Source organism: Dermacentor silvarum, chromosome 1, assembly GCF_013339745.2.
Source record: "Dermacentor silvarum isolate Dsil-2018 chromosome 1, BIME_Dsil_1.4, whole genome shotgun sequence".
NCBI lineage: Eukaryota > Metazoa > Arthropoda > Arachnida > Ixodida > Ixodidae > Dermacentor > Dermacentor silvarum.
The window spans coordinates 242,944,416-242,960,173 of NC_051154.1; the positions used below are offsets into that span (position 1 = coordinate 242,944,416).

Here is a 15,758-nt window from a genome sequence, read left to right on the forward strand (position 1 = left end):
AATGGAGCCCTTAGTGTTCAATCTATGCTTAAATGATATTGTAAAAGTTAACCCCATGGCTAGAATGATTATTTACAGCAATGATACAAGCACTTCCTTTTTTTTTTTCTTTTTTTTTTTTCAAGACATGGCCTAGATAGGCCAGTAGAAGAATGCAATCAGACAATGATAGCACTTCAAAAATGGTCTGATGCTAAATATATTGGAATAAACAAAAATAACACTAGAGCAGCTTTATTTCAGCCAAAATGCAAACCAGCTATTCTGCCTCAGAGTATTAAACTAAATTCGCGCAAGAGAGATATTGTTGATTGTTTTAAATCCTTAGGCGCCATGCTCTCTACAAATATGTCATGACAAAACCACATCAGCTATCTTCTAAAGCTGTCTCAAGTTGCGGTATAGCAAGTCGCGTTAGATATATTCTTTTGCAGCCTATTAAATTATTATTACAACTCACTGTTCTAATTCCCACCTTAATTACTGTCATTTACTATGGGGTCCCACTCCTGCTTAGAACAAATTCACAGACTTAAAAAAAAATCCTTTCACATGTTTATAATGCACCCAACAAAGCACCGAGCATGGACTTTTTTCTCAAAACACGCATAATAAATATGCGTAACTTGTACAAATATTGTTTCAGTATATGATTTAAATAGGAAGCACAAACTAATCAAAATACCACAAAATTTCGCTCAACAAGAAAAAATAGTAATTCACACTACAAGACGCAATGACGTTTGGTCAGCGTCTTTATCTTGCATAAACTCCAGAATGGAGCGTATCAAATGTATGCTCCCTTCTCTCCTAAACACTCATTAGCGCGTAAATTTCAACTTGTTTACCTGTAGTTACCGGGAGTTGTGGAAAATTTAAAAGGATATATAATTAACATTTTTGTTAATACTAGTCTATGGTTTGTGCCTTTTATTTGATATGTACAATTTATAGCTTTTACATACATTAGTTTACTGTATGTTATTTTCGCTGCTGCTTAGATAATGAGGGCTGTAGTTGTCAAGCTGTTTAGGACAGCTTTTTCTGCAGCTCCTCGGTCCATGTATTCATTTCAAGATGGAAGTAAAACATTATTATTATTATAAACTCCTATCAGACTACTAAATATTTTATACATCAAGTACGAGAATTTATTAAACTAATAGGGGAGGTAACACGTGACACCCAAGTTGTACAATGGCATTATAGGGTCCAGTCATATCTAAGCTGACACACATTTCTAACAGGGTTTGCACCTTGGACAATCCTCAACCCACCTTGTCTTCACATGTATGTCGAGTAAAATAAGCATCAATTGAAGCAGACTTTCCCAAGGTGCCAATTAGGAACTTCTGTTTGCAACAGAACTAACACAAGAACAAGGTGAAATGCTCTTGATAAAGAAGCTCAGCTGACCTACTCATTTCCCAACATTAACGCATCAAAGATTGTTCCTTAAAGGCGCCTTGCAACGTGCGAGGGTAAGCTTCTTGAGCGGCACTAATGGCATCACCTCGATACGGCGATTTTGTGTACTTCATAGACAGGACGTGACGTGTTAGAGTGCTGCTATGATCAATGGTTAAAACTGCGATTCACGTTCGCACACTGTTGCAAGTACTGCGAAAAGAGCTATGGCATTACATTTAACAACGATTTTAGGTACTGCAGAGCTACGGCCAAACTATTGCAACCATTAGAACGACACATTGCATACCAAGCACTTTGGCATGCCAAAGCCGCCTCGCGGGAGCTGTTGTAACCATAAATGTGAAATCAATTGCTGTACTCCATAATGCTTTTGCATGTATGCAGGCATACCTATGAGCTGTGCAGTGAACTAGAATAAAGAATGTGATACGTGCTCGGGGAATTATCAATCAAAACTGGCTTTCTGAAAGCCTGTAATCAGAGATATCAGGCCATAAAATAAAATATTAGCAGAATTTATTAATCCTAGTTCATTGCATGCCCTCCTATGTAGCCTTACACAGGTTCAAGAAGAAATCTTCATTGGGCAAATTTGTATCAGTGATGGCACAGCACAAAAATGAACAAATGAATTTCGAGAAAAACAATAATAATGAATAATGGCTTCGGTTTCAGCAAGCATGGTGTACCCTACAAATCAGTTTATAACTTTTGAATGGCACAAGGTAGAAGCATGAATTATTTTACATAGGTAGAGGAGTGTGTGAGGTTGCAAAAAAACAAAAGAATCCCATTTTTTGATTAAAATTGATATTTCAAAGTGTTCTCATACCTTAAAGCCATTGTGCTAAAACATCAGTTAAATTGCAGTTTGTTACCTCTTGTAACGTTGCAGAACATCGATGTAGCATCCTTCATTCTTCCTTAGCTTGCAAACCTGCACGAAAATAAGGTGGGCGCAATTGTAGATATTACAGTACATGTTGCATGAAGTATGTCCACAGATGTTTGTGGGAGAGTTGTATTAAATATATTCTGAAGCCAAACATTTCAACCTGTTAGAGTTGAGTCAGAGAATGCCTGAGCTTCTCTTTTCCCAAGAGGCGAGACACATGTAGAGAAGCCCAACTTTTAACCCACTGAGAGGACAATTATTTGATACATTGTTCACTGTATTCATATAAGGCACTGCACTAAATATAGCTCTCGCTTAATTTTTCAAATGATTTTCAAATGATTCTTACAATCTGTAAATGACAGTGGTTACTAACAAAAGCTATCGTAAAATTATAGGGTAATCTGGTCTCCCTTCATGCCAATTTTATAAAGAACCTAAGTGCCCAATTCTGGAGTTATTTTGTACATTTCAGAGCATATTAACTTTAAAATATTCATGCATATAGGACACAGTTCAATTGGCCCCATGAACTGAAAGAAAAATCTATTTTTTTTAACGCATGCAATATCCAGAAATTAGCTTCAGTTACTGAACCTTTCAATGTATGTAGAAATGATAGGTTTTGAAAATATTGCTAACAATTGCAAAATGAGAAAAATGCCTCCAAAGATCAGAATTGTGCTATTTTATTTGTAGTTCAAATGTGGTCCAGAAAACACCACTGGAACATATGCAAGCTAGGCCTCCTTGTATTCTGCATTCTTATGCAATAATTTCTTCAAGCTTGCGCTTCTCTTTGACCCCTTTTGCACTCATGCTGTATGCATTGCACAAACAATGCCCAACATCTCTGACACTCTCTTAATCTCTTTCGGGCCAGCATTAAATTCTATGACTACGTGCTGTGGCTGTTTCGACAGTCTTCAGTGAAGCAAACTGTCTGGAGACACCTTTTCTAGACCACTGCATTGAAGAGCAATATCTTGCGTTTGCATCCTTGAGCACCACTGAAAAATGTGAACCTTGGAAAGCTTGTTGCAGAAAGACATGATCTCCCTTGTAACGTCCTTGCTAAATGCTGGGTGGTGGCACTGAGGCACTGAACACTTCCCAGTTCTCATACAACTAACATAATTTTAAATAATGAAAACTTATGTTGGTTGTAGAGGTCCCAAGATATCTCCCTCACGGGGGCAAGCATCATGCCGAGGAACATTGTTGGTGGAACGCAAGTGCACGTAGGCTTACAATGAAAGCATGCTGCATTTTCGTTATGTCTGGGGCATTTTCTTTCAGGGCTGGAGCAAGTAGTCAGCTTCTTTTCAACAGCCTGTGCCAGCGTACCTTTTCTGCGCAGCCAGGCATTTTTTCTTTCTTTTTGGAAGGCAATAATTCCAGCCAAAAACACATTTCCCAATGTGGTTCACACGGTCTTTCTTTACCGTATCCATCTCATATGGTTTTAGCTTTGAGACAAGCAGAAAAATACCTTTTCTGTCACCACTGCTTAGTACAGTCAAGTAGTAAAACGGTAGCTTGCAAAAGTCTCTCGGCGAGCTGAATATAATACCAGCTGGCTCGACTTTCATGGTATTTGATGAACCGGCAAAATTTTGCTGGCATGTCTCTTTGTGGGGCTTTATCCAGTTGTTCTTTCTTGTTACCCTTTTTTCAAGCCCTGGCAGCAACCATGGCAGCGGCTGCTGAAGCACGAAGCATGAGGCCCGAGTGAAATTTGATTGCGGAGCCAGGACCACAAAGTCGGATGTGTGCCTGCGCTTGTGCCATATGCCATCGTAGTTCACACAGGTTTCAAGTGTCTCACTGCTGTTGCAAACATAGTTTACGCACCTAAATGCCTACACAACTTCATACATCATGTCACGCACAGCATCCATTGTTGTATATCCTCCATTCTGGAGCCAAAGTAGTAAGTGGTTCATGGGGAAAGGGAAAGGTTGACGCTATCTTCTGCAGCCCTTGAGGAAGCACGGCTCAGCGCCAAAAAAAGTAGCAGAGCCCCGCGCTGGGGGCCGCCGACAATGTGGCAAGGAGGACTCCCCCACCTAAAACGGCACTGTTGAGGTTGCTGTGGCAGAAGCGCCGGACACTTGACACTCCTCAAACTGCATGCAATTACTGGCGGGTACATTCTACAAACAGCGACAGGCAGTGCGGTGGTGCCCTTCAGGTTTGGAGCGGGTTGCTTGCACGTGCGGGGTGCAAGAAAGCCTGTTGGGCACAGTGTATTGTGACTTTACCTTTCTCTCTACTCTCTCCTCTTTACCGTACCTTCTAGTCAAAATAAAAGAGTCTTCTTGATGCGCTCAAAGCGAACAGACGTCTGTCGGTTTTCCATAAGTTAAAAAGTCTCCGTCTCTTAATCAATATTTGTTGGTGCCGAAACCCGGGAATAGGGACGTCAAAAGATGGATATTGACAGAATCAAGCGAAGAAGGGCCGTGGTGCGAACATCTACAACCAAGCTGTTCAACGAAGTATCCACCATGGACGGCAACGCATCAATCGGTAAGCTAGAAGAAAAGCTAAATCTTATTATTTCTCCTTTTAAAGAGGACTCACTGGAAGAGCTAGATCGGGAGATAGAAAAAGGCATTGAAGATGAGGCTTTCAAAGAGGAAGTTGCATGCTCCGAAATGTACAGAGAAAAGATCAGTGTGGTGAAAACAAAGGTACAACGCATGCTACACGACTTTAGCTGCACAAATTGCTTTATCAGATCGCACACTAAACTTCTCAGATCAAAGAGAATCTAGCACAAACAATTCGCAAATACGCCCCACCGTAAAGCTGCCAAAGCTCGAAATCAACAAATTCAACAGAGAGCTTCAAGAGTGGCAAGGGTTCTGGAGTCAGTTTGAGTCGACTATCAATGCTAACCAGAACCTCTCAAACATAGACAAATTCAAGTACCTCAACAGCTACTTGACAGGAAAGGCGGCGGCTGCGGTAGCAGGACTTAACTTGTCGGAAGGCAACTACGAAGTTGCTCTCTCGCTATTAAAGGAGAGGTTCAGCAGAAAAGAAGTAATTATAGAAGACCACATGTCACAACTACTTAACATCAAGCCAGTGGGTGACTCGCCGAATCTCGGCCAACTGCGCAGCCTCGTCGACAAAGTAGACACAGGTGTACGTAGCCTCACTTCTTTAGGTGTGAGTGTCGGCACTTATGGAACTTTGTTACTGACTGTAATAAAGAAAGCGGTGCCTGCCGACCTTCGTCTGGAATACCAACAAAAATACGAGGCTACGAACGAGGGAAGTGAGCTGGAGGTGCTCCTGCATTTTTTGAGAAATGAGGTTGCGACGCAGGAGATCATACAGCGGGCCGAAGCACCGAGAGACAACAGTGCCGAATTGGTAAAGGAAAGGGGCAACAGCAACATTAAAGCGGCGAACATGCCTACTGATGCGGCACTGCACACCACAATCAAGGACAGCACAGGATGTCTATTTTGTAATTCGAACGGCCATGAGACCGGCAACTGTAAAAGATGTCTGTGGCGGATAAGAGAGAGGTGCTGAAGCGTGACAATCGGTGTTTCCAGTGCACGACAAGGGGGCACGCGGCAAGAGAATGCTGTAAAGCTAAGTGGCTCAGGTGTGCGCATTGCAACGGCAGACACTTAACGACAATGTGCGACCCTGACTTTAGAAGACACCGCAACAATGATGAAGGGATCATGCATCTTCGTCACCAGTGATTGAGCAAGCCACGGTGTTGAAGTCCTCATTAGGCAGGGGAGATAACTTGATGTGCACTGGAGAGCAGCAGTTTCTCCTACAGACAGCACGAGCTTGGACAGAGAGTCCACATGAACATACACTTGTTAGGCTTCTCCTCGATGGTGACAGTCAGCGAAGCTTCATCCATCACAACCTATCCGAAAAGCTGCAATTAAAGGTGCTTGGGGAAGAGGAGCTTAAAATCTTTGCCTTTGGTGACCAGTCAGCTATAACACGCACGAAAACGCGTCGTGTGGAGCTGTGGCTCAGAAGCCAGTACGACGGAAAAGGGGTGCAAGTGGAAGCGCTGGAAGTTCCTTGCATCTGGGCAGATATCATGGCTACTCCATCAAACTCAGTTGTACTTCAACTTTCAAGATTTCACTTCCAAGTCGCAGATGCCTCGCAGGGCGGCGAAAGTGAAAATATTGACCTTTTGATAGGTGCTCATCATTACTGGGAAATGGTCACGGGATCCACTAAGCGCCTCAGCTCCAAATTGATGGCAGTGGAGACTGTATTCGGATGGACAGTCCAGGGCCAGGTCGGCACAAGGAAGTCAACAGGAGTGTGCTGCTCAGCTGCTGGCATGATGCGGATAGGAGTGAGTGAACAAATTGACCAGGAAATATCAGCACAGCTAAAGTCTTTCTGGGAGCTCGAGCACATCGTTATCAAGGAACATGAGCGAGTTCGTCACCAAGGCGCAGTCCTTCAGCACTATAAAGAAACCGTCAACTTTGCGAATGGCCGCTATAAGGTGTCGTTCTCTTGGAGGTCGACGGTTTATGAGCTTGGCGACAATTACGAGTGCGCTGCAAGGCCTCTTAAAGCACAGACAACGCACCTCTTGAAAGGAGATTCGTTGACTAGGGAATACGACGCCTGCATAAGAGATTACATCGAAAAGGGCTATGCAGAGCCAGCCAGCAAGGATTACGGCACGTAGGAAGGTCCGGTGTACTATATGCCACATCAAGCAGTTGTTCGTCACGAAAGCCAGATGACAAAACTGAGGGTAGTATTCGATGCATCATCAAGTGCCAAAAATCGCCTCTCACTGAACAATGTTTTGGAAAGTGGCCCAAACCTAAACCCAGAACTCATCGATCTGCTGATCAATTTCCACGCTTACAACAGTGCCATCGTTGCGGATACTGAAAAGGCCTTTCTCCAAATATCCCTATCAGAGAGCGATCGGAACGCTGTATAGTTCCTCTCGTACGCTATGACGCCAAAGAAAGGGGAAGAACTTCTAGCTGTGGTGAGCTATCGGATGACTCGCGTGCCGTTCGGTGTCACGTCGAGCCCATTTTTCTTGGCTACAACGTTGCAACATCATCTTGAAGGCCTGCCGGAACAGTATGCTGAGACTGCGGGTATCCTGTGCAAGCATCTTTACATGGACAACCTTGTAACTGGAGTTGACAGCCTTGACAAGGGTAAAGTCTTGTGCCAGGAATCAAAAGATATATTGTCTCAAGCAGGGATGCAGCTACACAAGTGGATGTCGAGCGACCGCGATCTCGTCAACTTCTTAGAGAATGGCAATGTGGAAAGAACGAACGTTGATGCTGGACATGCTGCAGCCACAAAGGTATTGGGAGTTGGTTGGAATGCTCAGACTGACCACTTTGAATACAATCTAACTTCACTCATCGACTTCCTCTCCGCAAGAGCTGACGACAAGAGATTTGTGCTGCAGGTCTTGGCAAGAATTTTCGACCCTTTTGGATTTATTGCTCCCACACCATTATGCGTAAAGGTAATGTTCCATAAGTTGTGGGAGTTGGGAATTGGTTGGGACGACCCCTTGCCTGAAACATTGCAGCGTGAGTGGGACTGCTGATGTAAGGAGCTTCCACGCATCGAAGGAGTGTCTATTCCAAGACTGATAGCGGCAGACTTTAGAAATGATGATATGGAGAAAGTGGTGCATATTTTCTGTGACGCAAGCCCGAAGGCCTATGGTGCTGTCGCATATATTGTGACCAAGTCTCCGTTCAGACTAATAAATGTAAGCTTGGTCATAGCCGAATCAAGAGTGGCCCCTTTGAAACGCCTCTCGCTACCCCGATTGGAGCTGATGGGAGCCCTTGTTGGCGCGTGACTATGCCACTACGTTACCAAGGATTTGGATCTGAAGAATGTTGCTATCATCCTCTGGTCTAACTATACAGTAGCTATGCACTGGATCAAGGGTAACGCTACCAGATGGAAGCCCTTCGTAGCAAATCGAGTCTCAGAGTTACAAGCACTGACAGATCCCAAGGATTGGAAACACTGCCCAGGTTCAGACAACCCCGCTGACCTAATCATGCACCTGCGGCATTCTCCCATCAGCCCTGCGGGAAAGCGAATTGTGGTGGAGAAGACCCCGTTGCCTTCAGGAGGAGGACACGCATTGGCCAACAATAAGTGAGCCGAGCTGGAAGGTTGCGGAGTGTCAAATGGAAGATTGAAAGGTGACGGTGATGCCCATAGTATCATCGCCATCCATGGCAATTCTCAATGTTGAGAATTATAGCTCATTCAGCAGAGTCGTGCGAGTAACCGCGTGGGTCCGCAGCTTTGTCGATAACTGCCACAACAAAGAGGGAGACGATCCCTCTTTGTTGTAATGTAATGGGCTCGTAATGGAGCTCGTAATGAAGCCCATTACGAGCTGAAGAAGTAATCGGCGCCGAAAGATACTGGGGAGATGAAGCGACGACATTTCAAACCTGAAGAATCGAAGACCGCTGCACAAGAGCTCTCCTGTTTTGCCTTTCAACCCGCACTTCGACAAAGAGGGCCTCATGCGAGTTGGTGGACACTTGCAATTCAGTGATAACAACAAAGACTAAGCATCCCATCGTTCTCCCTGGCAATCACCCCCTCACGTACGTCACTGCTCATACGGAAGGAACACTTGAGAATGATGCACACGTGCGTACGTGATACTCTAGCACAGCTGCGAGAATTGTATTGGATCATCAGAGGACGTCAGGCCGTAAAGAAAGTTATCAAGCAGTGCCTCGTCTGTCACAAACAAAGTTTCCCTCCAGCTACGGAGCCAGTAGCACCACTTCCAGCTGACAAAAGGAAACCCGTTCGACGTCGATTTTGCAGGGCCCTTGATTTGTCAACATTCATGCGACAGCAAAAAATGCTACATCGCTATTTTCACCTGTGCTGCGACACGTGCCGTCCACCTTGAGCTCGTCAGCGACCTGTCGGCTACAGCCTTCCTCTTGGCCTTTAAACGCTTTGTGGCTTGCCATGGAATCTGCTCGACTGTGTATTCGGACAACGCGTTCACATTCAAGCGTGCAGCCAGGGATCTAAAAGCCATGTTCATGCTGTTGCAAGTCAAGTAATTGCAGTCATACTTTGCCGAAAACCAGATCAGATGGAAGTTTACTGTTGAACGGGCAGCTTGGTGGGACAGATTCTGGGAGCGGATGGTGCGATTTGTGAAAGTAGCATTGCGAAAGGTGTTAGGTCGGAGCAGCTTAAGTTTCGAAGAACTGACCACCGTTCATTATGAGGTGGAGGCCGTGATCAACTCACGCCCTTTGACTTTCATGTATGATGATGCTTAAGAGCCAGAACCACTGTCACCGGCACACTTCTTTGTCGGAAGAAAGTTGACAACCCTTCCTCCACACCTGCTACCGAACGAAATTCCTGACGATGGTATGCATCTCTCACGACGCTGGAAGTACCGAACTGCCATGGCCAATAGTTTCTGGAGACGGCGGCGGAAAGAGTACTTATTGGACCTCAGATCGGCACATATTGCCGACCAACGACATCGAGTGATCTGAAGAAAGACGCCTTGGTGCTCGTGAGGGAAGACCGCTTGAAACGCCACATGTGGAAAACAGCCAGAATTAAGGAAACATTTAAGGGTAGAGACGGCAAGGTGCGGTCCTGCAAATTGGTATTAAGTGGGGGAACAGAAGTGAAGTGACCGATAGAGCTGCTGTATCCCTTAGAGATTGTGGAGCAATGAGCTCAATAATAGTTCGCTCATCCGAGGAAGGTTGTTGTATATCCTCCATTCTGGAGCCAAAGCACCCCCGCACAGGGGGCCGACGACGATGTGGCGAGGAGGACTCCCTCACCTAAAACGGCACTGCTGAAGTCGCTGTGGCAGAAGCGACAGACACTTGACACTCCTCAAACTGCATGCAATTACTGGCGGGTGCATTCGACGAACAGCGACAGGCGGTGCGGTGGTGCCCTTTAGGTTTGCAGCGGGTTGCTTGCACGTGCGGGGTGCAAGAAAGCCTGTTGGGCACAGTGTATTGTGACTTTACCTTTCTCTCTACTCTCTCCCCTTTCCCGTACCTTCTAGTCAAAATAAAGAGTCTTCTTGATGCGCTCAAAGTGAACAGACGTCTGTTGTTTTCCCACAAGTTAAAAAGTCGCGGTCTCTTATTCTACAATATCCATCGCAGTATAGGCGTGCACACAGGGGGGTCACAATCAACTTCACAGTAGTTAGTCCCATTAACACCTTCGATGGTTGCTTTTGCATTTTGTTGAGCTAGCTGCAGGGCCTTGTGGTGTCTACCAGCTCTTCTTCCATCATTCAGCACATTGGTCAAAAGAGTGCAGGCTTTTGCTTTGTGGTAGGGCTAGCACCATGAGCTGTTAATGTCTGCTGCCTTGAAAAGCCCCATGCAAAAGTGTGGAGGTGGTTTTTAATTCCTAGAAAGATGTATTCCTTTTTATTTGTCTCTGTTTTATAAGGAGAGTTCTGAAAAGAAACCTTCACATTTACAACTCTGCCACAATCAACACCTCGTGGTGTTGATTCTGCCTGGTGCATGGTTACAGGTAATTTAAAATAAAGTGTAAACAAAATACAAATTTCACAACAGCCTACTGCATTACTAGGTATTTACGTCTGATGACTGATTATTCAATAAATAATATATTCTACGGTGGCTTTTCATTCTTCGTTGACTGTCCGCGAAATGTCCCTGGATAGCACGCGAAAAATAAAGTGGATGGGGGAGGGGGATAGCTCTGCAAGATCGTTTGGTCCACTGTGGCCTGGCCTTCGGGGTTTTTTTTTTTTTTTTTTTTTTTTTTTTTGCCGCCTCTAATGAAAATCCCTGCGCACGCCTATGCATCGCAGCACTGTATACCTTGTCCGCGAAGCCGTACAAAGGTCATGACGATGCAAAGGTACCGGGGACTCCATGCAGCCGGCGAAGCTTGACGCAATGGCAGGCGAGTGCACCGCTCTCGCAAGATCGCCGCATCTGTGGCAGGAAAGAATTCAAATTGAAGGCTTGCGCCATTACCAGTTACTTGCAACACCAGCGAAGGTTTTCAGCACTCGGGGCAGCAAAGAGGAGCAATGAGTTCACCAAATGCCGTTACCTTCACAAAGCGGTAGCCACCTCTGTTGTGTGCGTCGCACATATCGTTCGTTTGCTCACTTCAGAGACGTCGTCACGCTGAAGCCTTGGTCATACCGTCATATGCAGTCAGGATCGCCTCGACCGTTGCCATCCTCGGAAGTGAAGGGGGGGGGGGGGGGGGGGGGGGTCAGTATTACATGCCGTTTTCTTGACTTAGCGCAACTTTCCTTCACTCATTCTGAGTTGCGCTAATTTATGAAAACGTCGAGAGGCTTGATATCTCGCGGCGGCCCGCAAGCTCAGAGCGCAAGCCACGGGGCTGGTCAATCGCCATGCTGTACCCCTCGGCTTCGTTATGCTCTAGCCACCATAGCTTCGTAAAACGGAGCCGCTTTCCAGAGCTGTGAGAAGGGAGGAGTGATTGCGGTAAGGAAGAGATGCTATTTCTGCAGCCCTCAAAGCCATAGAACTTCTCGATGCTCAAAGCTGTGGCAGCTGCTGTGGCGTGTACGGAAGTTCGGGATCTTCGGGGCCATTTTACCGAAGGCAATGCGAAACCACCGTCATGGGTTGTATGGGTGTTCTGTGCCACCGTCATGTGGCGAAAAAGTGTAGTCACGTGGCACAGTCTGCGCCAAATACTTGCTTTAGTTTCGCTTCCTTTGCAGTCTCCGAAAAAAAAGAAAACAATATATATATATATATATATATATATATATATATATATATATATATATATATATATATATATATATATATATATATATATATTACTATGTCGTCAGGCTTTGTGGTACACTTTTAACGTATTCTTGATGCCTCTGCTTCAGTCGAAAAAAAAAAAGTAAAAGTAAGGGAGGTTGCCCTTGACAATGATATGGGTATCAGCGCCACGAACACACTTTTAAAAAAGGTGGTCCACTTTGCTGTCACCTGAGGTGACACCAGACAACTGGAAATACGAATTCCTGCTTTTTTGCTGCGCAAATGTGGCTACAATTTTGCTGGAATGTTTTGTGCTACTTGAGGAACCCGAACTTCTTGAGCCCTTAATGCGACAATCAAAGATCATTCCTCACCAACATTTTCACTGAGTTTAAGTTTATTTGATTCGTATACAGTCAAACACCTTTATAAAGAAGTGTTTGGGACCTTCAAAATCCTTTGTTGTATATACAGGTCACTTCGTTGTAAAGAATGCGCATCGTACCGTTCACAATGGAGCAGGCTAAGCACGTTCAACAAAAGAAAATATTTTTTTAACGTGGTTTCAAGAGAGACTTCGTGAAATAAGTCGCTAAGTTTTATATATATACGCACACTAGTCAAATAAATGGGCGACTGCAGCCTACCTATCGCACCAAGGTTCAAGGCATGCTCTGCGGCAAAACGTGAGTGTGACGAAGGTAAAGCTGCAGACCGTCGAATGGCGCTATCGTCAGCCCTGCCGTCAAAATTCTTGGTATCGTTTACAGCCTCTCTATAATTGTTGCATTCGCTGACAATTCGCGTCCTTTCCGACCTATAGATGGCTTTGAAGGCGTTGTCGGTCGTCCGTTACGATTACATCATCACGTACGTCATTATTACCGTGACCTTATTCGTTAGCCGCCACGCTCGCTGCTGTGTTACAAGCAGCATATATACGAGTTCGGCGGTTCCTGGGGCAATGCAGCAGGACCGTAACACTCGCTGACATCGGTACATTCGTCAAGTGTGTCACTATAGCGCTACCGTTAGCGCAGAGTGCATTCAGTGCTGTCTACTAAGGGTAGTGGATCCACTGCGATACGTAGCGCTCGTTTTAAAACAAGTCAGCAGTAGGGGACGCCTAAATTTCTTCGTTATAAAGGCAAGTTCGTTGTAGAGACGTTCACAATGGATATTTAACAAAGGAATGCGGTCGGAACGGAACACAATCAATCCGTCGTTATACAGGTCATTTATTTGTAGAGACGTTTATTGTAGAGGCGTTCGACTGTATTATACCAAAATAATATGTAGCACGATATAAACAGCAATGTATAATTGTGTGAGTTAAGGGGAATAATCGTACGCGACAAAAGGGTCGGGTACACAATTTTCACGATGAAAATAAAACAAAAGTAAGAGGAGAAAATTTGATTCACATATGAAGTGATGTTATATGGACTCGACTATTGAACAGCAATTCCTTACGATACCATTTAGAACTATGCATCGAAACATAACTCACTCAGTTCTCTGTTTTACTCTTGAAACCTTGAAGAATATAACGCAATGACCATTTTCATTGTTCCATAGCTTAACCCTGCACGAAGGTGGTGAAAGATTGTAGATACCTTAGTAGTTTTGTGATGGAGGCTGCAGATTTTTTTTTCTTTTTTTTTTTACGTCTATACGAAACACTACGGAGTCAAAAGTTACACTCTGCCACCGCTTGAACATCTAAGCTGCTGTTTTCCCAAGATTCGTGCAGCAACGCGAATGAACTCACCACTTGTAACCTTGAACAGCACGATGCAGCGTTCCCCGTTCGTACTTCTTTTGCTCGCACACCTGCACCATGGCGATACACAGTTGCAGATACCGAATTACCACACAGTTTTCACAAATGTATGTGGCAACCCAATACAAACCTCTTTCATCTATAAGGTTCAACCTCACTTCATGCCAGTGAATATATGTATATGAGTTACTATTTTCCCCAAAGTTCATGCTGTTACCGTTGCTCACATCTATGTGGCCATAAAGTACCAATATCTTACCTTCGATGTCACGTCCCCGCAAGCAAATAAGCTAAAGGCTACGGCAGCAACTATTCTAAGTAAAAACTTCATTGAAAATAAAAATTTCCCAACAGAATCTCGTGTCCAGATTACCAGATAAGCTACAATAATGAAACTGGAAACCTCAAGAAATTATTAAAATAACACAAAAACATGGCCAAATAACGGCACTGTTTATATCAAATGTGCTAGAAGAGCGCAAGACCCCCGCTGCTCTCCGCGTTCGCTCTTTCATCCGCAGCGCTCGTGCGCTCGGTTACGCTCAAGTAAAATCTTGGTTTGAGCTGGTTGACATTGATTTCGGGGCAAACTAAACGAGGACGAAGAACACAAACAAACAGGGAACACACAAACAGGCGCCCGTCCTGTTCTTTGTGTACTTGGTCTTCGTTTAATTTAATTGCTCCGCCGACGATCGCCGCAGGAACGGGCACCTAAGAGGTGCGCTCTAAAACAGGCCGCAAAATTAGAAATTGTTATCTTAACTGCGTTTAGAGCCATCATGAATAATATATACGACCTATATATATATACGTAACACGGGTTCCCCTCCCGGACACAAAGACATAACGACCTTCGTTACTTGTAAAATCATGGCTGCCCTGAACTTCGTCCCACTTGGAAAAAGGCTCCCGTACTATTCGCAAAACGTCACTAGCTGTTATTTATTTTATTTTATTTTTTAGCTGCCGACCGTGTTGTCTAGTAAGTATTTCTGCTTTGTTGAACACTATATTAGCAGCCACGGTACCGGGGTTTCACCCTTCCGTAGGTATTTCTTACCTTTCGAAACCTTGCGGACCATGATGAAGCATTCTTCGAACTCCCCTTTCTTGCAAACCTGCACAAAGGCGGCGCATAATAGTAGAGACGCGTGCACCATATCCCATTCATGCGGAAGTGAACGTGATGATACAACCAATTAGGCAACCGCAAGGCCCTGATCAAGATCGACCCATATGCATTATTATTTTATAGTAAAGAGCGTGGAAACTTTAGTGGGACTATTGAAAAAATTAAAAAAAAACAGCACACTAATCGATGTAGCTGATACGCAGAAACGTTCTGGAATATAATATTTTCCATCATTCACAATGAACATTTCAACACCCTTAAAGGGCCCCTCACCACATAGCAAATATTGGTTATACGCTGGAAGTTGTTACACGCCCCTATGGAGCGTTCTACCGCAAGAATTTTTCAAATTGATTCCTTAATAGGCGAGATAGAAATATTTCAGTGCCGTGAATCCATGATTTCAGGAGGCGAGCGCCACCGCCATCAAGGACTTGCGCCGTCTAGCCTCCGCCACGGCCGGACTTGACTTTCTCCTCCGTCGAGACCGGCCGTGCCTCCTGCGTTCTCCCATACCGGAGCTGGAGGATCGCGTGACGCAAACGTCACGGACCCCGCCTTCTTTTTTTTTTTTTTTTTTTTCCTCGTTTTTTTACTGCGCGCGCGAGCTGTTGCGTTTGTCTCGTTTCGCGCAGCGCACGATTATGCGCGCTGTGCACGAGAACACCTGTCTAGCGGTATTGACCCTTTTCGCGG

The 15,758-nt window shown here is 44.7% G+C and overlaps 1 protein-coding gene across 1 annotated transcript in view; it reads right to left on the minus strand.

The window, feature by feature from the left end:
* LOC119437017 (uncharacterized) overlaps positions 1-15,758 on the minus strand; it is a 62,904-nt gene that overhangs the window by 31,350 nt on the left and 15,796 nt on the right. The window contains exons 2-4 of the mRNA XM_049660218.1: positions 14,991-15,048; positions 13,916-13,977; positions 2,310-2,368 (exon numbers count right to left, since the gene is read on the minus strand). Coding sequence (XP_049516175.1) covers positions 2,310-2,368; positions 13,916-13,977; positions 14,991-15,048 — 179 coding nt within the window. The remainder of the gene's footprint in view (positions 1-2,309; positions 2,369-13,915; positions 13,978-14,990; positions 15,049-15,758) is intronic.